Raw genomic sequence first — 26925 nt, forward strand, 5'->3', positions numbered from 1 at the left:
TGATTTTCCCATGATGTCAAGCAAAGAGGCACTGAGTTTGAAGGTAGGCCTTGAAATACATCCACAGGTACACCTCCAATTGACTCAAATGATGTCAATTAGCCCATCAGAATCTTCTAAAGCAACAACATAATTTTCTAGAATTTTCCAAACTGTTTAAAGGCATGTCAACTTAGTGTATGTTAACTTTTCACCCACTGGAATTGTGATACAGTGAATTATAAGTGAAATAATTTGTCTGAAAACAATTATTGGAAAAATGACTTGTGTCATGCACAAAGTAGATGTCCTAACCGACTTAGTAACACTATAGTTTGTTAACAAGACATTTGTGGAGTGGTTGAAAAACGAGTTTTAATGACTCGTTTTTTTGAATGACCTAAGTGTATATAAACTTCCGACTTCAACTGTAGATACAGTAGACAGGGAAGAGGTAAGGGGGCCAGGGGATGTTGAGTGTGAGACATTAAAAATACACTTACGACAACACATGGAATGTACACTAATATCAGACATGGGAACTTTTCAGATTTTGTGTAATTATATAAGATGAAATGTAACACTCATCACATGGACATGGCCAAATATGCACAGCTTACCCCAGGGCAATACCCACACAACATATTGAGGCAATACGCACGCACAAAATATGACATCTGTCTTCAATGAAGCTACTTCAAACTGGGCAAAGCTGAACCTGTCCATTAACAGTGACTGGGATGGAATCGGGAAAGGCAGTGCACATCAAGGATTTCGATGGCTTTGATGGATGGAAAGGCATGGATACCCTGGTTCCTTTCCTGAGGTTTTGATGCAGTTTTAGGAAGTTATTTGACTTTTAAGCGTGTATAATTATTTCGCAACAGCTTTTTTTTATTTATTAGACTATCACAGGGTAAGCACTGCCTACCCTGCCTGCCCGTCACGGAGTCTCGCTGAGGTCTTTAAGTGAAAACTCATCTGAAACATATTAAAAGGCTGCTCTAATAGGAGTGCTGAGTGGTACAGAACTGGAGCCACGCAAGCAAAGACATCACACAGAGACAGACACCCTAGAAACATGGAACTAAGACCGCTAACAAGGAAGTAAAGGCATGAGTATACAGAATTCAAAACATCACGAAGGGAAATCCTAACTTAATTCAATTGAAAACACTCCTTCCTAAATTGATTTGTTACACTAATCTCGTGCCATGACATGCAGAATAGATCTGATAACATTCACAATGCCTATGCAATACACAAACCTTATCTGGTATCCATTATCTAACAAATACAGTGCATTATATGACTAATGGCGACAGGGTAGAATGGGATGGGATGGGAGAGGGTGATGGGGTGAGACAATTACTATTCATTTCTTTTACATGTTTGATTCTTACATACAACAGATAGGTGCAGTGAAATGTGTGGTTTTCCCTTGATGAAAAATAAGGGGATAGCCTAGTAAAGAACAGCCCCTTGAGACACCTCCATCCTCATCTAAATCTAGCAGAGCAGCTGTGCACAGCAGCCAGTTGCAAACACACATATGTGCACACACACACACACACACATCAATGCATAGACGTGCACTCACACAGACACACATGTACATACACACGTGAACTCTCTCTCTCTCTCACCCTCTATCAGTTGTCCTGGCAACCCCTCCCTTGGAGTGTTGAGATATTATTAGCTTTCAGTGGTGATGGTTCTGTGTGAGAGTGGGTTGTTTAGAACCGAATACAAAAGGCTTCGAGGGAATATCGCTTTCCTTCCCTGTATTAAGCTTTTCACACATTTTTCATGGTGATTTTTTTTACCAATAAACCAGTCAGCACATGACATGCAATTTTCACCCACCTAAATGACTAATAACTTCACACCACTCAACACCGAAAAAGAACAGAGACAGTTGGACTCATTAAGACAGCGGAGTACTGAAAGAGGGCAAATCAGTCATTTAAACCATCAGGATTATCAGAAAAACAGTGCAGTTAACTTGGAATGGGAGATACAGGCATAATAGTTTAGGATTACACCGATGACAACATCTGCTTTCCAAATGAAAAATACTGTATAATCCACAAAATAACAATATTAATACTCAGCCATATTGACACATTTTAACACATCCACCCACATAAGAACCTGATGCACAGATTCATTGCATTGTGATTCACTGATTATACATATTGCATTGACTGGTTAAGTACTTTAGGTAATTTTAGGACATCCACAATAGCAATCGTGTGCAAACAGTAGGAACATTCTAGATGCTCTTTGCATGCTATGGTATAGTATGTATGAGAAGGATTCAGGTATCTATAATTCATAGATAGGGTGTTTTACAATCATTTTGACATGGGATTGATCAGTAAGGGCAAACTTTGGTCATTAACTAGGTTCTATAGATGTGTATGTGTAACAAATATATTTTATTTTGGAAATTGTTAATTTTCCATGGTACTGTATATTACAATGCACACAGGAAGAGAGGGTAAACAAAATATCAACTTTATCCCAAATATAATACTGTCAATGTTCTAGAAAGTTAGTGCAGTCACATTTAGAGTGAATAGAACATAATGTAATGGTGTTGTACTCTCCTACTCATCCACACCTGGTGTATTGCACAATGGCAATTGTAGAAGTTTGTATAATAACTGCAATCAACCACAACACCAGTCCAAGACCCATCTCTTTTAACCTTTGACCTGTTCGGTCATTACATGGGAGCAGGCTAAGCGTCTTTAGTGGCGTAATACATCCACCTCACAGAAATGTAACATCATCCTGCGACTGCACCCATCGCCAATGGGCGTCATACTCCAGGTGCATTGTGCCGTTCATCTTGCAGCCATCCAGGTCGATCTTGCCGTTCTTATAGGGTTTGAGTTTGGGGCTCTGGTTTTTCCCCAGCTTCTCAGCCAGGCAGGCCCGGGCCGAGTCAGCAAGTCCTCCTGCTTGCCTGACTGCCTTCTCCAGGACGCCATTGCTCTTACTGGGCTGCTGCATTTGGTTGGAGTCCTTGGTGCCCTTGGTGATGGTGGTTCCTTTCACTACCTCTTTGGCCTTAGTCCAAATGGGAGGCTCCTCTTTGGGGATCTCTGGCTTGACTTGGGGAGCCCCAGGCCCAACAACTACCTTGACCCCTGTGCCCGGGCTTAACTCAGCTCCTGCCCCTCCTGTCCCAGCCAAAACCCCTGCCCCAGACACTGCCCCTGCTCCAGCACCTCTCCCCACCCCTACCCCAGCACCTGTCCCTCCGCCAGTCCGAGTGGGCATCTCAGTCCCCAGTGGAGTAGAACACAGCGCATACTCAGAACTAGAGGGGCAGTACTCATCCATGTCGTCCGCCAGGGTGTCCAGGTAGCTACCTATAGAGATGTTATCCAGCTTGTCGTTGAGGGGGTCCTGCAGGCTGCTCCAGCTGTCTCTCCAGGAGGTGTCTCCTCCAGGGCCCTCTCCCAGGCTGTACTGGCTGCTGGTCAGGCTGCTGCAGCGGCTGGCCAGGGTGCCGCGCTCCTCCAGGAGCCACTTGCATGCCTCGATCCCCTCGTGCACCGCCAGCAGCTGCTGCAGGATCTTCACATCCACCGAGCGCAGGTGGGCCTATGGAGAAGAAGATGACTGTACGTTATTGATCCAGCAGAGAGGAGAGAGGGTAGGAGAAAAGAGGAGAGTGTGGGAGAAAAGAGGAAGTGGGAGAAAAGAGGAAGTGGGAGAAAAGAGGAAGTGGGAGAAAAGAGGAGAGAGTGTGGGAGAAAAGAGGAAGTGGGAGAAAAGAGGAGAGAGGGTGGGAGGAAATCAATGGACCCAGGAGAGAGGAGCACCCTTAAAAAGAAAAGGTTCCTGGAGGATCCTTTACGGGTTCTTCAAATTGAAACTAGGGGGAACCCCTATAATTTCTTTGAAGAACCCCCATTAACAGTTCCAGAAACAACCTTTTTGGGGTTCCTTTTTTAACCACCCTCTCCCTCCCCCGTTATTATTATTAATAATAATCATAACAATCAGCACAAAAACAACAACAATAACACAATATTTTACTTGTCAGTGTTTATTAGGATTTTAGTGGCAAAGCAGAATCTAAAAATGAGGTACACTGCCAGCCCCAAGTCCAATTGGTATATCCTCTGGCGTGTTGATGTTGATGTCCTCTGTAGGCTATCCATAGCCAGAATGATTTTGCAGTGCATGGTGATCGAACAGGTTTCATGTTATATTCATCAAAGGTGTAGGCAGGGTGAAGTCTGTGAATACAACAAAAATATATGCAATTACACAGATGATTAACAAAATGTGCACATGACAGTAGTAATATCTTGGTTTTTGTAGTTAAAAATGATGTGAATTAAAAAAACGTCACTTTTGACACGGTTTTCATACACATACCTTGTCCATAATGTGAAGGCCTCTGGGATCTTCATTGAAAAGGTAACGGAGGAGGATGGCTGCTGTGACTGAGTCCTATAAGGTTTTAGAGAAACCATTCATTCAAATTAATTGTAGATGATACATGTGCATAACATTATCAGACAAACCAATACCAATTGTTCATACCTTTGTGTGCCTCCTCGTCAGTATACCTGCAAACAGACACACACAAATATGTGTGTCCATTGAATTGTGTTCATTTTCTGGTTTAGAAATGTTTTTTTTAAAGGGAGAAAGTCTCGAATAACACAACCATCTGCACAAATATAAAAAGATAGATGGTATCATCATAAAACAATATACATTTAGATCGTAAAGGGAGGAACCTTACCTGAAATTGAGGAGATCTTAAAATGTTTCTGTTAAGTGCCTGCACCTGCTGTCCTTCAGTTGGGCAGTTAGGTTCCAGCAAGAATCCCCACCTCCTATGGGGTTCTTGGAAGTACTTTTTGGGGGCATTTTTCAGTGCCAAAAGCAAAGGTTGTACAAGGAAGTTTGAGGATTTTAGAAGAACTGTTGTTGAACCCCTAATTTTTTGAGTGAGGGAGGTGTGAGAGAGTTAGGGGAGAGATAGAAGAGGTAGATATGGGTTAGGATGGAGGGGTAAGAGGAAGACAAGGAGAGGGAAGAGAGAGGTGAAAGAATAACGGAGGGAGAAGAGGATGAAGAGAGTAGAAATGAAAGTGTCCGGATATATACAATGCCTTCAGAAAGTATTCACACCCTTTGACTTTTTCCAAATTTTGTTGTGTTATAGCCTGAATTTAAAAAGTATTATATTGAGATTGTGTCACTAGCCTACACACAATACCAATAACCAAAAATTGGGTTTTTCAAAATGTTTACAAATTAATAAGACATGAAACATTGAAATGTCTTGAAAATAAATATTAAGCCACTTTGTTATGGCAAGCCTAAATAAGTCCTGTAGTAGAAATGTGCTTAACAAGTCACGTAATACGTTACATGAACTCTGTGTGCAATAGTGTCTAACATGATTTTGTAATGACTACCTCATCTCTTTAACCCACATATACAATTATCGGTATATTCCTTCAGTCAAGCAGGGAATTCCAAACACAGATTCAACCTCAAATACCAGGGAGGTTTTCCAATGCCTCACAATGGGCACCTATTGGTTAAAAAAAGCAGACATTGAATATCCCTTTGAGCATGGTTAATAATTACACTTTGGATGGTCTATCAATACACCCAGCCACAAAGATACAGGCGTCCTTCCTCCTTAACTCTGTTGCCAGAGTGGAATGTAACCGCTCAGGGATTTCACCATGAGGCCAAAACAGAGTGAAAAGAAGGAAGCCTGTACAGAATACAAATATTCCAAAGCATGCATTCTGTTTACAATAAGGCACAAAAGAAAAACAGCAAAGAATCTGGCAAAGGAATTAACTTTGTGTCCTGAATACAAAGAGTTATGTTTGGGGCAAATGCAACACATCACTGAGTACCACTGTTCATTTTTACAAGCATGGCAATGGCTGCATCATGTTATGGGTATGCTTGTCATCAGCAAGGACTAGGGAGTTTAGGATTTTAAAAAATGGAATAGAGCAAAGCACAGGCAAAATCGTAGTGAATCGTAGGTTCAGTCTGGTTTCTAATAGACACTGGGAGACAAATTCACCTTTCAGCAGAACAATAACCTAAAGCAAAAGGCCATGTATCCACTTGAATTGCTTACCAAGAAGACATGGAATGTTCCTGAGTGGCCTAGTTACAGATTTGACTTAATCGGCTTGAAAATCTATGGAAAGACGTGAAAAGGGCTGAAGGGAGGAGCTATATGAGGACGGGCCCATTGTAATGCCTGGAATGGAATCAATGGAAAGGAGTCAAAGATGCTCCTCCCACCAGCCTCATCTGCCCTCCTGGCTTCATCTGTTCCTCCTCCCCTCTCAACTTTGAAAACACTTCTGTTTGACACCGTTCGATTCATTCCATTCCAGACTTTATAATGAGCCCTTCCTCCTATAGCTCACCAGCCTCCTCTGGGGGAGATATACTTTTTCTTAATAAAAATAAAGTGAAAGAGAGAAAAAGGTATAAGGTGAAGGGTGAAAGATGAATGTTGTAGCAGGGTGATGGGGGCAAGAAGAGAAAATATAATTAGGGGTAAGTTTCATTCCTCACAGACAAAAGAAGTTGCCAACAGCAGTAAATTACATTTTTTTTTAAAGGGTTTATTTTATGAGTCCACTTATGGAAATAAGGAGGCACCACTGCTTTTTTAATGCGTGTAGGAGGGATGTTGAATAAGCTAAAGGGAGAGAGAAGAGAAAAAGCAGTGCAAGATGGGAAATCCAACAGAACACAATAGCAGAGATGTGCTCCAGTCCAGTCAGGAGCTAGGGCCTCTCTCTCTCTATAAGTTACATGTATAAGAGTTGTTCTGCTGATGGCAAAGTCACACTGACTTTGCTGTAGTAATGAGTGCCTCCCTGTCTCTGCAGACCCTCCAAAGTATACTCGGCTTTCTGGACTGGCCCCAGGGATAGCAGAACCAACTGCCAACTGAATACATCACACTCTTAGAATGCAACTGTGAGTCTCATAGCCTAAAGTCTACAGTTCCAGGACAGTGGATTAAGCGCGCACACATAAAGCACACAAGATCTTTGATCTTTTACAGTCTTTGTGTACCCCCCCACCATGACCCTGCAGGTCAAGTCAATGAAAAAGCCTATTGATGGATTTCTAGAGCCTTAAAACATGGTCACTACATAGTATTAAAAGGCTGTCCCTTCAGGTCTCTGCATCCCTTAGGCAGAGCAATACATCAATCAGGTGGATATAGATCCGCCATTCATCTAGGTCAGGCTGCATCATCATAACTACAACCACAAAACACTCATTTGGAAATAAGAGAAATGTGATAATATGAGAAGCACAGACGTAATAGAGGACAATGTTGTTTATCAAATCAAATCCAATTTCTTTGGTCACCTACACAGGGATGTTATTGCGAGTGTAGCGAAATGCTTATGCTTCTAGATCTGACAGTGCAGCATTATCTAATTGATAATATCTAACAATTCCACAACAAAACCTAATATCTAACAAATTCCACAACAAAACCTAATACACACAATCTAGTAAAGGAATGGGATGAGAATATACAAGTATAAAATATATGGATGAGCAGTGACAGAACGGCTAAGATGCAATAGATAGTGAAGGACACAGTATATACATATGTGATGAGTAATGTGAGATATGTAAACATTCTTAAAGTGGCATTATTAAAGTGACTAGTGTTCCATTTATTAAAGTGGCCAATGATATCAAGTCTGTAGGTATGCAGCCACCTCTCTGTACAAGTGGTGGCTGTTTAACAATCTGATGGCCGAGAGCTGTTTTTCAGTCTCTCGGTCCCAGCTTTGATGCACCTGTTCTGACCTTGCCTTCTGGATGAACAGCCAGTGGCTCGGGTGGTTATTGTCCTTGATGATCTTTTTTGCCTTCGTGACATCGGGTGTTACAGGTTTCCTGGAGGGCAGGTAGTTTGCCCCTGGTGATGCGTTGTGCAGACCGCACCACACTCTGGAGAGCCCTGTGGTTGTGGGCGGTGCAGTTGCCGTTCCAGGCGGTGATGCAGCCCGACAGGATGCTCTCAATTGTGCACCTGTAAAAGTTAGTGAGGGTTTTCAGTGACAAGCTACATTTTTTCAGCCTCCTGAGATTGACGAGGCACTATTGCGCCTTCTTCACCACACTGTCTGTGTGAGTGGACCATGTCAGTTTGTCTGTGATTGTACACCGAGGAACTTAAAACTTTCCACCTTCTCCATTGCTGTTTCATCGATGTGGATAGGGGCCTTCTCCCTTTGCTGTTTCCTGAAGTCCACGATCATCTCTTTTGTTTTTCTGACATTGAGTGAGAGGTTGTTTTCCTGACACCCCATTCTGAGGGCCCTCACCTCTTACCTGTCTCGTTGTTGTTGGTAATCAAGCCTACCACTGTAGTGTCGTCTGCAAACTTGATGATTGAGTTGGAGGCGTGCATGGCCACACAGTTGTGGGTGAACAGGGAGTACACGAGAGGGCTGAGAACGCATCCTTGTGGTGCCCCAGTGTTGAGGATCAGCAAAGTGGAGATGTTGTTTTCTACCTTCACCACCTGGGGGCGGCCTGTCAGGAAGTCCAGGACCCAGTTGCACAGGGCGGGGTCGAGACCCAGGGCCTTAAGCTTAATGAGGTGTTTGGAGGGTACTATGGTGTTGAATGCTGAGCTGTCGTCAATTAACATAATTCTTACATAGGTATTCCTCTTGTCCAGATGGGATAGGGCAGGCAGTGTGATGGTGATTGCATCGTCTGTGGATCTATTGGGGCGGTAAGCAAATTGAAGTAGGTCTAGGGTGGAGGTGATATAATCCTTGAATAGTCTCTCAAAGGACTTCATGATGACAGAAGTGAGTGCTACGAGGCGATAGTCATATAGTTCAGATACCTTAGCTTTCTTGGGAACAGGAACAATGGTGGCCATCTTGAAGCATGTGGGGACAGCAGACTGGGATAGGCAGAGATTGAATACGTTCGTAAACTCACCATCCAGCTGGTCTGCGCATGCTCTGAGGACACGGCTAGGGTTACCTAGCGAAGGTTAACACGTTTAAATATTTTACTCACGTCGGCCCCGGAGAAGGAGAGCCCACTGTCTTTGGTAGCGGGCCGTGTCGGTGGCACTCTATTACCCTCAAAGCGCGCAAAGAAGTTGTTTAATTTGTCTGGGAGCAAGACATCGATGTCCGCGACGGGGCTGGTTTTCCTTTTGCAATCCGTGATTGTCTGTAGACCCTGCTGTAACGGCAGATTTCCCCTTCGTCTGAAGAGGAGTAAGGATCGGACCAAGATGCAGCGTGGTAAGTGTTCATGACGATTTATTAAAAACTAACTGAACACTGAAATACAAAACAATAAACGATGTGATGAAAACCGAAACAGTACCGTGTGGCAACAAACACTCACACGGAAACAAACATCCACCAACCAACAGTGAAACCCAGGCTACCTAAGTATGATTCTCAATCAGAGACAACTAACGACACCTGCCTCTGATTGAGAACCATACTAGGCTGAACACAAAAACCAACATAGAAAAACAAACAGACTGCCCACCCCAACTCACGCCCTGAACAAACTAAATAAAGACAATCAAAGGAAATAAAGGTCAGAACGTGACACCTGCCACATACGTCTCTGGCGATTATATAAAACACAATGGATATTGTTTCATCAATCAGCCTTCCACTGAGTGACTGACTGAGTGCCCTTTCAGTGAACTATTCTCCATCCAGGGAAACAAAGGGATTGGAAGTGGGATAACATTGCCTTAGACTCAACTTTTCTGGCCCTATAATTTCCAATAGAAAATGTATGCACTCCTGCCAGCTCAGGTTCACTTTTTTGTAAGTGTAGACAGCAGGACTGGGTTTTGTTCAGGATTGAGGTTGTTGAGGTTTGGGGTTTTAGCTGGCGGTTTCTTTAGAAGCTGAGTGATAAACTGCTGAGCATAGCTGTAAATATTATTCCCATGGCTCGGCACTGAGGCCCTCCAGGACATCTACAGGACCTGGTGCCACAGGAAGACCAAGAAGATCATCAAAGACCACAGCCACCTGAGCCACGGCCTGTGTGCCCCCCCCCCCCCCCCCCCCCCCCCCCGCTTTAGTCACCCCATCAAAGCTGGGACCCAGAGGCTAATGAATAGCTTCTGTCTCCAGGCCACCTTCGAGACCACTGCTCTATGAACATAAGAGTCATAGAACACTGGTCACTTTAATAATGATTACATACTGTTTCCCCCACTTTATTTCTATATAGATTATTGTAGTCTTGACTCATCCTATATAACTACCGCTATACACACCTTTTCTATCACATACATACAGTGTATATTATTTATATTAGTTCCGACATTTCTTCATTTCTTTCTTTTGACCTTTTTGGATTATGGGTGTATTGTTTTCTATTGCTAGGTTTTAGTGCACTGTTGAAGCTGGAAACACAAGCATTTCGCTGCACCTACAATAACATCTGCAAATCTGAAATAAACTTTTGATTTGATTTGCGGTGGCAGACACACCATGCCATGTCGCTGAAGAGGCTCAGGTCTGGCAGAGTGTCCATCTGTATGCTCTCTCAATGCCCGCCTGTGTGCCAGTATCAATGCCAACCTTCCTATAGGGCTGTCTTACCGACAGTCTGCAGTAGGATGGGGAGAAGGGAGTTTATTGCCTTTGGAGTTTAGCCCTCAGCGGCTCTGAGGATTGTGGAACTGTTTTCACAGCCAAAAAGACTCCAGTTTTCCGAAGGAGGCGCTGGGCCAGACAGCTCCCGGCTAATCCACAGGATTCTGGAAATTCTTTCACCGGCATTCGGCTTGAATTTCATGCACCATGCTGCGCTCAGCTGAACTCACACCAAATAAACAGCACTCTCTGTGTGTGTGTGTGTGTGTGTGTGTGTGTGTACGCGCGCAGAACTTTTAGCACTCTAGTATCCTCAGCCTTCATCCCAAAATGACAAGCTAGCGCTCGATGCTTCTTGAGATGTAGCTTTATCGACAGGGCCAGGGATAGAACCTCTTACTCTAGGGGAAAATCCGATTTCCAGGCTTGATGTGCCATTTCAACAAGCAGAAATCTAGATGTGCACGCCACTCACACGCACACAGAAACACACACAGTGTTATGATTTAGCTTGAATGCACACACAGCTGACCCTACAGACCAATGAGCCATAGACACGCTCCAATGCTGAAACCAGTCTGGCAATGTCACACTGCAAACAGGCGCCGTGGCGCACTGCTGTAGCCCTGCAGGGGAATAAAACAACAAACTCAATCTCTCAGGCTTTATTGGCATGGGAAAAATATGTTTACATTGCCAAAGCAAGTGAAATGTCAATAAACAAAAACGGAAATAAACAATCAGAAATTAGCAATAAACATTGAACTAAAAAAGGTTTTAAAAGGTTTTACAACATTACAAATGTTATATTATTGGCTATGTACAGTGTAATAATGTTCAAATAGCTTAAGTATGATAGGGAAAATAAATAAACAGATAAATATAGGTTGTATTTAAAATGGCTTTTGTGCTCAACTGGTTGCCCTTTTGTTGTTGCAAAAGGTCACAAATCTTGCCGCTGTGGTGGCACACTGTGGTATTTCACCCAATAGATATGGGAGTTTCTCAAGATTTGATTTGTTTTCAAATTCTTTGTGGGTCTGTGTAATCTGAGGGAAATACAGTGCATTGCGAAAGTATTCGGCCCCCTTGAACTTTGCGACCTTTTGCCACATTTCAGGCTTCAAACATAAAGATATAAAACTGTATGTTTTTGTGAAGAATCAACAACAAGTGGGACACAATCATGAAGTGGAATGACATTTATTGGATATTTCAAACTTTTTTAACAAATCAAAAACTGAAAAATTGGGTGTGCCTTCCCTGTCCCTGCTGAAGAAAAACAGGCCCAAACCATGATGCTGCCACCACCATGTTTGACAGTGGGGATGGTGTGTTCAGGGTGATGAGCTGTGTTGCTTTTACGCTAAACATAACGTTTTGCATTGTTGCCAAAAAGTTCAATTTTGGTTTCATCTGACCAGAGCACCTTCTTCCACATGTTTTGTGTGTCTCCCAGGTGGCTTGTGGCAAACTTTAAACAACACTTTTTATGGATATCTTTAAGAAATGGCTTTCTTCTTGCCACTCTTCCATAAAGGCCAGATTTGTGCAATATACGACTGATTGTTGTCCTATGGACAGAGTCTCCCACCTCAGCTGTAGATCTCTGCAGTTCATCCAGAGTGATCATGGGCCTCTTGGCTGCATCTCTGATCAGTCTTCTCCTTGTATGAGCTGAAAGTTTAGAGGGACGGCCAGGTCTTGGTAGATTTGCAGTGGTCTGATACTCCTTCCATTTCAATATTATCGCTTGCACAGTGCTCCTTGGGATGTTTAAAGCTTGGGAAATCTTTTTGTATCCAAATCCGGCTTCAAACTTCTTCACAACAGTATCTCGGACCTGCCTGGTGTGTTCCTTGTTCTTCATGATGCTCTCTGCGCTTTTAACGGACCTCTGAGACTATCACAGTGCAGGTGCATTTATACTGAGACTTGATTACACACAGGTGGATTGCATTTATCATCATTAGTCATTTAGGTCAACATTGGATCATTCAGAGATCCTCACTGAACTTCTGGAGAGAGTTTGATGCACTGAAAGTAAAGGGCCTGAATAATTTTGCACGCCCAATTTTTTAGTTTTTGATTTGTTAAAAAAGTTTGAAATATCCAATAAATGTCATTCCACTTCATGATTGTGTCCCACTTGTTGTTGATTCTTCACAAAAAAATACAGTTTTATATCTTTATGTTTGAAGCCTGAAATGTGGCAAAAGGTCGCAAAGTTCAAGGGGGCCGAATACTTTCGCAATGCACTGTATGTGTCTAATATGGTTATACATTTGGCAGGAGGTTAGGAAGTGCAGCTCCGTTTCCTCCTCATTTTGTGGGCAGTGGGCACATAGCCTGTCTTCTCTTAAGAAACAGGAGTGCCAATGGCGGCCTCTCTCAATAGCTATTCTCACTGAGTTTGCACAGAGTCAAAGCTTTCCTTAATTTTGTGTCAGTCACAGTGCTCAGGTATTCTGCTACTGTGTATTCTCTGTTTAGGACCAAATAACATTCCACTTTGCGCTGTTTTTTTGTTGTTGATTCTTTCCAATGTTACAAGTGATTCTCTTTTTCTTTTGTTTGGTCTAATTGTACTGCTGTCCCGGGGCTCTGTGGGGTATGTTTGTTTTTGTGAACAGAGTCCCAATACCAGCTGACTGAAGGGATTTTGATAATTAATGGGAATCATCCTAATTCTGCTCTGCATGTATTATATGGTGTTTTACGTTGTATACGGAGGATGTTTTTGCAGAATTCTGCATGCAGTCTCAATTTGGCGTTTGTCCCATTTTGTGAGTTCGTGGTTGGTGAGTGGACCCCAGAAATCACAACCATAGAGGGCAATGGGTTCTATAACCTACTCAAGTATTTTTAGCCAGATACAATCTGACACTCCAATTAGTATGTTCCTTTTGATGACATAGGCCCTTCTTGCCTTCTCTTGTAGCGGCAGGTAGCCTAGTGGTTAGAGCTTTGGGCCAGTAACTGAAAGGTTGCAAGATCAAATCCCTGAGCTGACAAGGTAAAAATCTACCCCTGAAGAAGGCCGTCATTTATAATAAGAATTTGTTCTTAATTGATGTGCCTATGAAAATGTACAGCTTTGTGGAGGTGCCGAGGTAGGTACAGCTTATTGTGCGCTACTCAACAGTGAGTATGGTTAAATGCACACAACCATGTGATTATTGTGGATAATCAGATGAATATAATAGTTTGATTGACACGTTTACATGCTTAGCAAGAAGAATGACTTCCCTAATAATCCTGTTTCCATGGACACATCTGAAATAAGGCACTCTGATAAATGCAGAGAATGGGCAATCAAAATAAACGTTCTACCACAGCGACCCTGTTATTTTTGGGAAGCATATTTGATTCTGAGTTCAGACATACAAAGTTTGTATGTGAAAACCACTTCTAAGACGCATACATTTAGATGTTCTGAACTCACTTCACTCAAGCTAAAGAGGAAGCTTGCTCGGTTGGTGCTAGCACGTGTGCTGGAACGCCGATTAAGGTGTTTACATGTGTTTACAAGGTGTTTACAAGATTGCTCAGATAATTAGGTGTTTTAATTGGCCTATGCTTACTTCGATTTTGACCTTACGCCAAATAAGATAAGCAGAGTAAGGTGTCTACATGACTATTTCATAATCTGCCTGCTGCCATAATGAGTTTAATATCAAATTATTACTGTGCATGTAAACATAATTGTGGTCAATGTGGAATTTGTAATTACGGTCCTGGCAAGTGGACTTTTTTTGGAACCCCATTATTTTTGTCTTACTGAGATTCGGGGCCCAAGTCTGACAGAATCTGTGCAGAAGATCTAGGTGCTGCTGTAGGCCCTCCTTGGTTGGGGACAGAAGCACCAGATCATCAGCAAACAGTAAACATTTGACTTCAGATTCTAATAAGGTGAGCCAGGGTGCTGCAGACTGTTCTAGTACCCTCGCCAATTCATGGATATATATGTTGAAGAAAGTGGGTTCTTTCACGCTATCTGTCGCCAATTCGTTTATATATATACACTGCTCAAAAAAATAAAGGGAACACTTAACCAACACAATGTAACTCCAAGTCTATCACACTTCTGTGAAATCAAACTGTCCACTTAGGAAGTAACACTGATTGACAATACATTTCACATGCTGTTGTGCAAATGGAATAGACAACAGGTGGAAATTATAGGCAATTAGCAAGACGCCCCCAATAAAGGAGTGGTTCTGCAGTTGGTGACCACAGACCACTTCTCAGTTCCTATGCTTCCTGGCTAATGTTTTGGTCACTTTTGAATGCTGGCGGTGCTTTCACTCTAGTGGTAGCATGAGACGGAGTCTACAACCCACACAAGTGGCTCAGGTAGTGCAGCTCATCCAGGATGGTACATCAATGCGAGCTGTGGCAAGAAGGTTTGCTGTGTCTGTCAGCGTAGTGTCCAGAGCATGGAGGCGCTACCAGGAGACAGGCCAGTACATCAGGAGACGTGGAGGAGGCCGTAGGAGGGCAACAACCCAGCAGCAGGACCGCTACGTCCGCCTTTGTGCAAGGAGGAGCAGGAGGAGCACTGCCAGAGCCCTGCAAAATTACCTCCAGCAGGCCACAAATGTGCATGTGTCTGCTCAAACGGTCAGAAACAGACTCCATGAGGGTGGTATGAGGGCCCGACGTCCACAGGTGGGGATTGTGCTTACAGCCCAACACCATGCAGGACGTTTGGCATTTGCCAGAGAACACCAAGATTGGCAAATTCGCCACTGGCGCCCTGTGCTCTTCACAGATGAAAGCAGGTTCACACTGTGCACATGTGACAGACGTGACAGTCTGGAGACGCCGCGGAGAACGTTCTGCTGCCTGCAACATCCTCCAGCATGACCGATTTGGCGGTGGGTCAGTCATGGTGTGGTGTGGCATTTCTTTGGGGGGCCGAACAGCCCTCCATGTGCTCGCCAGGGGTAGCCTGACTGCCATTAGGTACCGAGATGAGATCCTCAGACCCCTTGTGAGACCATATGCTGGTGCGGTTGTCCCTGGGTTCCTCCTAATGCAAGACAATGCTAGACCTCATGTGGCTGGAGTGTGTCAGCAGTTCCTGCAAGAGGAAGGCATTGATGCTATGGACTGGCCCGCCCATTCCTCAGACCTGAATCCAATTGAGCACATCTGGGACATCATGTCTCGCTCCATCCACCAACGCCACATTGCACCACAGACTATCTAGGAGTTGGCGGATGCTTTAGTCCAGGTCTGGGTGGAGATCCCTCAGGAGACCATCCGCCACCTCATCAGGAGCATGCCCAGGTGTTGTAGGGAGGTCATACAGGCACGTGGAGGCCACACACACTACTGAGCCTCATTTTGACTTGTTTTAAGGACATTACATCAAAGTTGGACCAGCCTGTAGTGTGGTTTTCCACTTTAATTTTGAGTGTGACTCCAAATCCAGACCTTCATGGGTTGATACATTTTTCACACAAAATAATTTTTGTGTGATTTTGTTGTCAGCACATTCAACTATGTAAAGAAAAAAGTATTTAATAAGAATATTTCATTCATTCAGATCTAGGATGTGTTATTTTAGTGTTCCCTTTATTTTTTTGAGCAGCGTATATATATATATATATATATGTTGAAGAAGGTGGGGTTTGTTCACAAAATGGAACAAACACCAAATTGAGACTCTGCATGCAGAATTCTGCAAAAACATCCTCTCGCTCTCTCTTTCTCTATTGTCCTGCAAACAGAGTGAAGTGGACATCCTTGAGCAGGGGGATACTATCTCTATCTAACTCCATCCATCTCTCTCCCTCTATTTCTTTCTAATAAGAGCACGTTCAGATACAGCAGAAGGGTGACCTCTCAACCCAGCCCTCCCGCTGTTCCATCTGTTTGCATACTCCCTTCCGCTCTGTTTCTTTCTCTCCCTCTATCGATACCTCCCACTTTCTCTCTGACATGGAAAAGTACATGTCAGTCTCCACAGACTTGCACCCCTCGATATACATTGACTCTCTCCCTTCTAAACACTCTGGCTTCCTGTGAGTCGGTCTGTCCTGCCATCACTCTCTCTCTCGCATTCTTTCGCTCCATCTCTGTGAAAACCAGTGGCTCTTAGAGACTGAACAGGCCTCTCGCCACAGCCAACCTTCTGGTCTGCACAATGTCACCCTATCTTTCCATCTCTCTCTCGCTCTCTCAGACAGACAAAGGGAAGAGAAAAACTATAGTATACCTACCTCGGCCTAAACATCAGCACCACAGGTAACATCCACAAAGCTGTGAACGATCTGAGAGACAAGGCAAGAAGGGCCTTCTACACCATCAAAAGGAACATCAAATTTGACATCCCAATTAGGATCTGGCTAAAAATATTTGAATCAGTTCTAGAACCCATTTCCCCCTATGTTTGTGAGGTCTAGGGTCCACTCACCAACCACAAAATGGAACAGACACCAAATTGAGACTTTGCATGCAGAATTCTGCAAAAACATCCTATGTGTACAACTTAAAACACAAAATAATGCATGCAGAGCAGAATTAGGAAGATTCCCACTAATTATCAAAATACAGAAAAGAGCAATTAGATTCTTTCAGCCACCTAAAAAGGAAGTGACTCTCAAATCTTCCATAACAAAGCCCTCACCAACAGAGATGAACCTGGAGAAGAGTCCCCTCAGCCAACTGGTACTGGGACTCTGTTCACAAACACAAACAGACCCCACAGAGCCCCAGCACAGCAACACAATTAGACCCAACCAAATGATGAGAAAACAAAAATATAATTACTTGACACATTGGATAGAATCAACAACAAAAAAGAGCAAACTGGAATGTCATTTGTCCCTAAACAGAGAATACTCAGTAGCGGAATACCTGACCACTGTGACTGACCCAAAATGAAGGAAAGCTTTGACTATATACGGACTCAGTGAGCATGGCCTTGTTATGGAGAGCGGCCGCCATAGGCAGACCTGGCTCTTAAGAGAAGACAGGCTATGTGCCCACTGCCCACAAAATGAAGTGGGAAACGACCTGCACTTCCTAACCTCCTGCCAAATGTACAACCATATTAGAGACACACATTTCCCTTAGAATACACAGATCCACAAAAAAATTTGAAAACAAATTCCGTCTTGATAAACTCCCGTGTCTATTAGGGATATGGCTGTTTTATCTGCCTGCAGACCATCTCTCCCCTGTGACTTCCATCTGTGCAGCACAGCAGCAGTCAGTGAGAGGGAGAGGCAGGGAGTGAGTCATCCACTGGGCTACGACAACGCTTTGTAGCATTCACATTCACAGGACTTGTCATTTTAATAGGACACACACAGGTACAGTCGGCAGACAGTAGCCTATACGTGGACATAAACGTCAAAATAAGTATTTTTTATTTCATTACAGTTGAGCTCCAGACTGAAAATACAGTCAAAGCCAAACAGGCAGCTACGTAGCTGTCTGATATATAGACAAGAGGCTTGTCTATATGTCTTAGTCCCTATGACAGGGAGCTGGCTGCCCGTCATTGAGGACGGAGCGTCCGTTAACTTTAACTCAATAAAGCTGTTCAGAAAGACAGCTGAGATTCGGCAGCAGCTGTGGACCTTCTGGAGGGAAAGTAGTCCGACAGTAATCAGACAGCCTGACACTGAGCTCATAACAGTCTCAGACCAGACTCTGAGAATGATCTGCGTCTCGGTCTGTCTTCACCTTCCAGGGTGTCGCAGTCTGTCTCAACTAAGCCATTTGTGTCTGAACAATATGATCAACTGATGACGTACGTTCAAAATAACTATTGGACTGGAGTTGAGGGGGGAAAAAAGACTCACATGGTAATAGATCGCTCGTGTTGTGTCTAAATTATTGAGACATAACAGAAAGTTTGCACGTAGGAATGTAAATATTTATGGAGTGGTATTCTCTTACTGTCCTAGCTAGCCTCCCTGTGACCTCCAAACGAAACAGACAGACGCTTCGTCTCTGCGGGAGAGGGTTACACGGACGGACGGACGGACAGACACAGACACACACCACGCATTTATAATCCTATCGTGGAAGCAGGCCATTTCAGAGTGTTTAACTGAAATCCATCATGGAGAGACTTTTAGGAGTCTCTCTGATACTTGGGCTAAATAAACAGAATATTCTTTATTAAGGAAAGATTCCCTAGCTGTCTGCTCATAACAGAGCCCTGTGTTAAAGTGTTAGCAGTTCTCACTCTGCTCTGGTGGTAGTATCTGGTGAGTCCTCAATGATTGTCCATCCATCCATGTGTTCTGTCCACGCACATGCCCGAGCAGGCACGCACACATGCAGTGAGACAGGTGAGATTCAGTGACAGCCGGCTCCCTGCGTTAAATCCGGGCACATAATCAGAGGGCAGTTAGAGAAGGTGAGAAAATGCAACAAAGGACAGCGCTACCGCCCTATGAGTGGGAGTGTGTGTGTGTGTGTGTGTGTGTGTGTGTGTGTGTGTGTGTGTGTGTGTGAAAAGACACTCAGCGGGCAGGAGCATAGGTGAAAAATGGCGACAAAGGACACCGTCGCCAGTAAGGAGGTGAGAGTGTGACAGAGCATGTGCAAGCAGACGTGTGTAGCCTATTCTGTGTACGCAGAATTCTGAATTCTGATGAGAGTGCAATGTCCGGTACCCCTCTGTTCTCCTGCTACCCAGCCCCGCTCAGAGAGATGAAATACAGGTCCAACACAGAGCAGCCCAGCCCAGCCCTGTACTGGCTAAGAGGTACGCTAGCTCTTAATCACTCGAGCATCTGGCAGCATCCCAAATGGCATCCTTTCCCTATATAGTGCACTACTTTTGACCGGAGCTCTGGTTAGAAATAGTACACTATATAGGGAAAGGATGCCATTTAGGACACAGCCTCTGTCTGCATCCTCTGGCTCAGCAGGGCTGATGAAATCAAGGGGTTGTTATGTGATGCTGGCCGCCCATAGATTTATGACCCTCTTCATGCCCTCTAACCTCCAAACCCTCCCTATTTAGTTTGATCAAACCACTCACTATTGGTCCACCATGTCAGCACTGTGTAAAGTACCATCAGCACTCAAATCATACAATGGCTGTCTATTCCCTTTAGGTAGGCCTATTGACTATATTGCTGGCAAAGCAAGAAAGTTGGGATTAACATTATAGACTGGATTGTTATGGGTACATTTCCTACAACATATGGCATTTTATGATGTTAATTTGACCAGTATTGTTGAAGCAAAAAAATCCTGCAGCAAACAGGATTTGAAGGTTTAGTCCATAATGTTGCTTGATCTTTGGTTAGGCTATTAGCTGCCAAAAATCTGGCCACATGAAAAGTGCAATACTGTTAATATAGCCTTGTGTAACTGCAAATTTTCAGTGAATTTATGTAAATCACGAAGCTATGTTCTGCTTTTCCTGTGTTTAAGAAATTAAGATCCTTTGTATATGTAAACTGCTTTGTGTGTTTTCAATTCAAACCAAGGCGCCAAACGTGTCTTTTTTAGGTTTTTAGAAGGACACATCCATCGGGGGCCTTTTGTGTAAAAGCTTTCCAATGCCACATTGATGTGCTGTCAGAACCAGTGGTGGCCACTAATTGGTTGAATACCCGGGGCGCAGGGTGGTTGAAGTTGTCAACAAAGCAGCATGACAGAAATATGACACCACATTTTCGAACTACCGGTAGTTTCTTTGAGAACATACATAAAGCAATCTGTGCATTTGAACAAGATCTTAAATTCACCCATTTCACTGGCTGCCACTGGTTTAAAACAGATTAGATTATACTATTCAGAATTGAGCAGCAGGGTCACGAAAGAGCACAGCCATGGGAAGTAAGGGTACTGAGGGGGCTGCAGCACCATTAAAAAATAGATATATATTTTTTAAACATTGAGCCTTAACTAGTCCTCTATTTGTGGACCAATGCAGGCCTCTGTAGTGCATGTAGATTGTTGTTTTAGCTATCTACTTATCAAAGGTAGATAACTGGCTAATTTGACAAAAAATCTACCAAACTATTTCTCAATGTTTTTCAAAATTACTGTAGCTGGCTAATTAATTTGATTGTGCTTTATGATACACACGGTTTTATGTTGTTTTAGTCCACACAACATGTCGCCCTGTAACCTACAGTGGAACCTGAGGGAAACGATCAAATTGGCCAGTCAACGTCATGCTTTTTTTGTCCTACCAGATCCATGATGAGAAGGTTCTAGCTATTGTATTGCTTTGTCCGACTCTTGTTGGATGTAGATGTCCAGTTTATCAGCTCCCAGGCTCCCATGACTATTATGATTATTTATTTACAAGTTAATTACAATTTTCTTTTAGCTTTAGCGCTATCTGTACCTGTTAGAGCAGATCGAGTCTCATTTTTGCTAAAAATATTATTATGTTATTGATCAATTGACTATGACTTTTCAGATCGCCCAGTAATGCTATTTGCAGGGTTAGCTTCAGGAAAATATTGCAATTCTTCAGCCATTCCTGGACTTGTGATCAAAAACAGCTACATATGGACAGTACCAAAACAAATGATCTAATGATTCTGCCTCTTCGCAGCAAAATCTGCAGAGCTGGGAAGGTTGTATCTGTCACGCATTTATCTGTTTCACCTGTTCCTGTGATTGTCTCCACCCCCTCCAGGTGTTGCTTATTCTCCCCAGTGTTTTTATCCCTGTGTTTCCTGTCTCTCAGTGCCAGTTCGTCTTGTATGTTAGTCAAGTCAACCAGCGTGTTTTTATCCCTGTGTTTTCTGTCTCTCAGTGCCATTTCGTCTTGTATGTTAGTCAAGTCAACCAGTATGTTTTTCCTGTACTCCTTTTGCTATTCTCTTTTTGATATTCTTCCCGGTTTTGACCCCTGCCTGACTCTGGAGTACTTTCCCACCTGCCTGATCATCCTGCCTGCCCTGACCTTGATTCTGCCTGCCCTTTGGTACCTGTTGGACTCTGAACTGGTTTTGACCCTTTTGCTTGTCCACGACCATCCTCTTGCCTTACCCTATTGGATTAATACATATTGTAAGACTCCAACCATCTGCATCTGGGTCTCGCCTTGTGTCATAATAGTATCCCCCATATAAATAACATTCTGTTGGTTGCAAAAATTGTGTAGAATAATTTAAATGTAAAAATCCTACGTTTTGAATCAGGCGTCGTTTTGCATATTGGTTCATAAACCATGTGCCATGGAATCGGTAAGTCAAAAATGTCTTCCCAACTATTTTGCAATCTATATGGCACGGCTATCAATTTCTTTGTCCTTACAAGCCCTTTTAACCAACAATGCAGTTTTAAGAAAAAAAGTGTTAAGTAAAAAAATAAAAGTAACATAATTATAGAGCAGCAGTAAAATAACAATAACAGGGGGTACCGGTACAGGCACCAGTTAGTCGAGGTAATTGAGGTAATATGTACATGTACATGCATTCCTCATGAAACTGGTTGAGTGAATGCCAAGAGTGTGCAAAGTTGTCATCAAGGCTACTTTGAAGAGTCTGAATTATAAAATATATTTTGATTTGTTTAACACTTTTTTTGGTTACTATGTGATTCCATATGTGTTATTTCATAGTTTTGATGTCTTCACTATTACTCTACAATGTAAAATAAAGAAAAACCCTTGAATGAGTCGGTGCGTCCAAACTTTTGACTGGTACTGTATATACACACTGAACAAAAATCAAAACGCAACATGTAATGTGTTGGTCCCATGTTTCATGAGCTGCAATAAAATATCCCAGAAATGTTCCATATGCACAAAATACTTATTTCTCTCAAATGTTGTGCACAAATGTTCTTATAATCCCTGTTAGTGAGCATTTCTCATTCACCAAGATAATCCATCTATCTGACAGGTTTGGCATATCAAGAAGCTGGTGCACCTTGTGCTGGGGGACAATAAAAGACCACTCTAAAATATGTAGTTTTGTCACACAACACCATGCCACAGATGTCTCAAGTTTTGAGGGAGTGTGCAATTGGCATGCTGACTGCAGAAATGTCCACCAGAGCTGTTGCCAATGAATTTACTCTTAATTTCTCTACCATAAGCCTCCAACATCATTTTAGATAATTTGTAGGTACGTCCAACCGGCCTCACCACCACAGACCACATGTAACCAAGCCAGACCAGGACCTCCACATCTGGCTTCTTCACCTGGCAGTCACCCGGACAGCTGATGAAACTGAGGAGCATTTCTGTCTGTAATAAAGCCCCTTTGTGGTGAAAAACTCATTCTGATTGGTTGTGCCTGGCTCCCCACGGCTGCGCCCCTATCTAGTCATGTGAAATCCATAGATCAGGGCCTTTTGAATTTATTTAAATTGACTGATTTCCTTAAATGAACTGTAAAATTGTTGAAATTGTTGCATGCTGCGTTTATATTTTTGTTCAGTATAATTTCAACATTTGTTTTTGCCATGTTTAATCTAGATACTGAATGCTTTTACGTTACATTATGGGAGCTAAACATACAAATAAAAAAAAATATATATTTTTTAATATATATATATATATATATATACACATGTATAAAAAAATCCTGAAAGTATATATTTTTTTGAAAGTACTTAGGACTAATGTTACATGTAAGTTTGTCTTTGAAACATTCAATTGAAATACTGTAGAATTCCATTAATTCCTATGGAGGACTGATTTTCTGAGGAGTGCCAATTTGGCCGACCAGTAGCTTAAAGCCTGTCATTGGCCAATACATAGCATCAACAATCCAGGGTTTATATACATCATTGGTCCACTGGCATCCGGTTTATACAGGCCAACATCACATGCGCGCACTTGCACTCAGTGCGCACAGTGAGAAGAACGAGCAACGACGACGTCATCCAAAAACATGGCAGACATTGGATGAATTTAAAATATCTTCAGCTGTGAGTGATGAAGAAAAACAAATCGGCCTCGGGGACAATTATTTGAATAGTTCAATTGATATTTTACGCACAAAAGTGATGACCAAAATGTCTTATTAGGAATTTCCAAATCTGCCTTCTCCATGTGGCCTTGTATGGAAATTGTATTTTTGGACCGGGCGTCAGATAAACTGCAGTACCGAAGCAAAACTATAGGACCGGAACCCTGGCCCCTTACCATAGGAATGCAAGACAGGGGGAAACAACAGCAAGCCCAAAATTCTCCGCTGGAGTCCTGTTTTGCACCGGGGGGAGAGCTGTGATGGCATCTGTTATAGTAAACCAGGAATGTATCTTATCAATGAAAGATGGCTGGCCAGGCCTGTAATAGGCTTGGGAGAAATAGGCTAAGTAATCGATAGTTCGATTGTAATTTAAATAGAATGACAGATGTTTGCCATTATCTAATAGAATATTAATTTACCAGGAATAAAACTCCATCCTTGGACCTATTAACAGGTCAGGTCTCAAACAATCATGACCTGTCAGCAAGAATGAATAGAACCACAACTTTATGGTTCATAGCAGTATGTAGGTCTGTAGCCCAAGGGCCAAGTTATGCTTTATTTCCTCGCAACTTCAGCCAACTGCCGCTGTTTGCATGGTGAAGGGCCATTCTCCTCGGTCGTAATAAAACGGATTGTTTCCGGGTTTCAGGGATACAGTATTTACAACCTAACTTCCGTTTACCCTGAAAACGTATTTGGGGTCTCCACTCAGGTGACGTTAGGTTAAAGACCAGCTGAATTATTGATTGGATGGATGCCTTATTATCAGGAAGAGGATTTAGGACTAAGATGAACAGTAATAAATATATTGTTCACGGTAGGCCTACTGACCACGAACAATATACTTCTGAGTTATTAGGGGATATTTAATATTACATGCCAAAAGCAGAGCAACTGTTGGAGCTTGCTCATAATCCATCTAACAGCAAAATAAAACAGCAGGTAAATAACTATATAGATAGGCCGACAAAAGTCATAGCCCCAATACAAATCCTTACCATATCGACTTTTAGTTTTCTAATCTTCTCATCTAGGCTCTTCCTCTCTGTGATGTCTCCGTCTTTGGTCTCCGGCGAGTTCAACTTGGCATCTCCGCGTTGCGTTGACGCCTCTTCCCGCATCCACTTTAGCAAACCCTCCGGTGTCTTCCGTCCGATTTTCACCTCCAAATCTTTTAAATCTGGAACAGAGTCGTTGGAAACTGTGCCTTCATCCATAATCTTCCGTTCTTTGTTAAATCAAAAGTACACTACGTCCTCAGCTATGTTTCTTGGATATCCTTGTCTGTTAAACTGCAATAACAGAAATCTCTTAAGTGTAATGTCTGGCATCCTATGACCTACACAACTCCTCCACAATCAATGCGCCAGAGAGATAATAGGATAAATAATGCACCAGGTCCTTTCATAGTTTTTTCAAATATGCCGAACACTGGGAAACATTAATAGACTATACTGCTGTTGAGCTCATGGATGTAGAACATAACCTATTACCATTGCAAACACGTCGATATGGTGAAGTTAGTGCGCTGTTATAGCCTATTCCCAGTATGCAAAATGACGTTCCAGAACTTTGACATCAAGTGCATTTCAGATGCTGAATTAAAGGTTAGAAGACCTATTTTCCAGACGTTGAAAATATGTCATCTACAGGATATTGAAAATAGTATTTTTCCATAATTGATCATATGTCCAAATTTGAACTACTATACATTCTCAATTATCACAACAATAATTTTTTATACTTAATATCAAAGAGAACCTAATTGAAGATTGCTTCCATCTATTTGCATTTATGTTAGCTTTTTCAAAACCTTTGAAACGTGCAGCAATTATTTTCAGATTAGTCTATACAACAGACCAAACCAACAGACCATTTCAAATACAATAACATTCTGAGTAACGGTTACAGATTTGTTTTATTGCTATGACTGATATGTTATTTATTTAGCTTAGTTGAATGCACTGACTGTAAAGCACTCTGGATTAGACCATCTGCTGAATTACAAAAATACAAATGTATTTGTTTATTACTTGCAAAGCATGCTGGGTATTATTATAATGTTTTCCGCCCCCAAATAAGTACAAATTTGGCTGTTGCGGACCAGATCCAAATCTGAACTAATCATAGACCTCGGGTATGTTTCACAAGTTGGAACATCACTGTACAGTACAGCACAGTTTAGTACAGTAGAGCATAGTAGAACACAGAAGACAATGTACAGTACAATACGGTACAGTGGTTGCTCAACTAATTGTTTTGAGATTATGCTGCGGAATTCAGAGGAAATTTGTGGTTTAGTACGGTACCCTGCATCACTGCTTCATTGCTCCAGACCAGTGCAAGGGGGAGTTAGAGCACTGATTATGCTTTTGGGTCCCAAAGCGCTAATATGTCACTAACTGACAATGAATGGGCGACATAAACCAAATAGAAACTGATAATTGTGCACAACTTCAAAATGTAATTTCGCCTCCCGGGTGGCGCAGTGGTTAAGGGCTCTGTACTGCAGCGCCAGTACAGCGCCAGCGACTCCTGTGGCGGGCCGGGCACAGTGCGCGCTAACCAAGGTTGCCAGGTGCACGGTGTTTCCTCCGATACATTGGTGCGGCTGGCTTCCGGGTTGGATGCGCACTGTGTTAAGAAGCAGTGCAGCTTGGTTGGGTTGCATATCGGAGGACGCATGACTTTCAACCTTCGTCTCTCCCGAGCCCGTACGGGAGTTGTAGCGAAGAGACAAGATAGTAGCAACTAAAACAACTGGATACCACGAAATTGGGGAGAAAAAGGGGTAAAAATTAAAATAAAAAAATAATAATCATTTCAATGAACTGAATGATGAGGATGAATAAGGTGATTGAATTTAGAACAATAGTGTAAGAATTGCTATTCCTCTGTCCTGCACGCACACCCCAGGAAAAATACACAGGTTTTTTTGTTTCTACTCGTCAGTAACACTAAGGTTTTTATACCCAGAGAAACTAAAATGTTCAATTATATTCCATGATATTCTTATAGTTGATGGTGCAGTAATAGCCTTGGCACTTACATAAAGCTGAGTGACTCACTCATTCATTGCTTTGGATCAAAATAAATAAGGATAAAGATTCTTTCTGATATTCTTTAATAAAGAAATGTTTTGGTTATCCTGACCTGGACACCATGTCTCTAAAAGGAAAAATATTACCACCGTCTTTTGCGCATGTCACTTTCCATATGGATCCATAACAAATTACTATGGGAATAAATATCCCTGAATGACAGAAATATTGGAACAAAGTAGGCTAATTGTTGCTTACTGGAAAATACTCTTTCAAAATTATTGGAAGAGGCAAGTGGAAGGGGGAAAAGACAGCATTCAGAGG

The 26925-nt window shown here is 42.5% G+C and overlaps 1 protein-coding gene across 1 annotated transcript; it reads right to left on the reverse strand.

Annotated features, from left to right (window-relative positions):
- Positions 1–876: 876 nt before the first annotated feature.
- LOC110521791 lies at positions 877–25109 on the reverse strand. The gene is made up of 2 exons (XM_021599658.2): positions 24559–25109; positions 877–3597 (listed from the first exon to the last, which is right to left on the reverse strand). The coding sequence occupies exons 1-2, from the start codon at positions 24775–24777 to the stop codon at positions 2758–2760; spliced, it is 1059 nt and encodes a 352-aa protein (XP_021455333.1). The 5' UTR covers positions 24778–25109; the 3' UTR covers positions 877–2757.
- Positions 25110–26925: the final 1816 nt, after the last annotated feature.

This window comes from Oncorhynchus mykiss, chromosome 30, assembly GCF_013265735.2.
Source record: "Oncorhynchus mykiss isolate Arlee chromosome 30, USDA_OmykA_1.1, whole genome shotgun sequence".
Classification (NCBI taxonomy): Eukaryota; Metazoa; Chordata; class Actinopteri; order Salmoniformes; family Salmonidae; genus Oncorhynchus; species Oncorhynchus mykiss.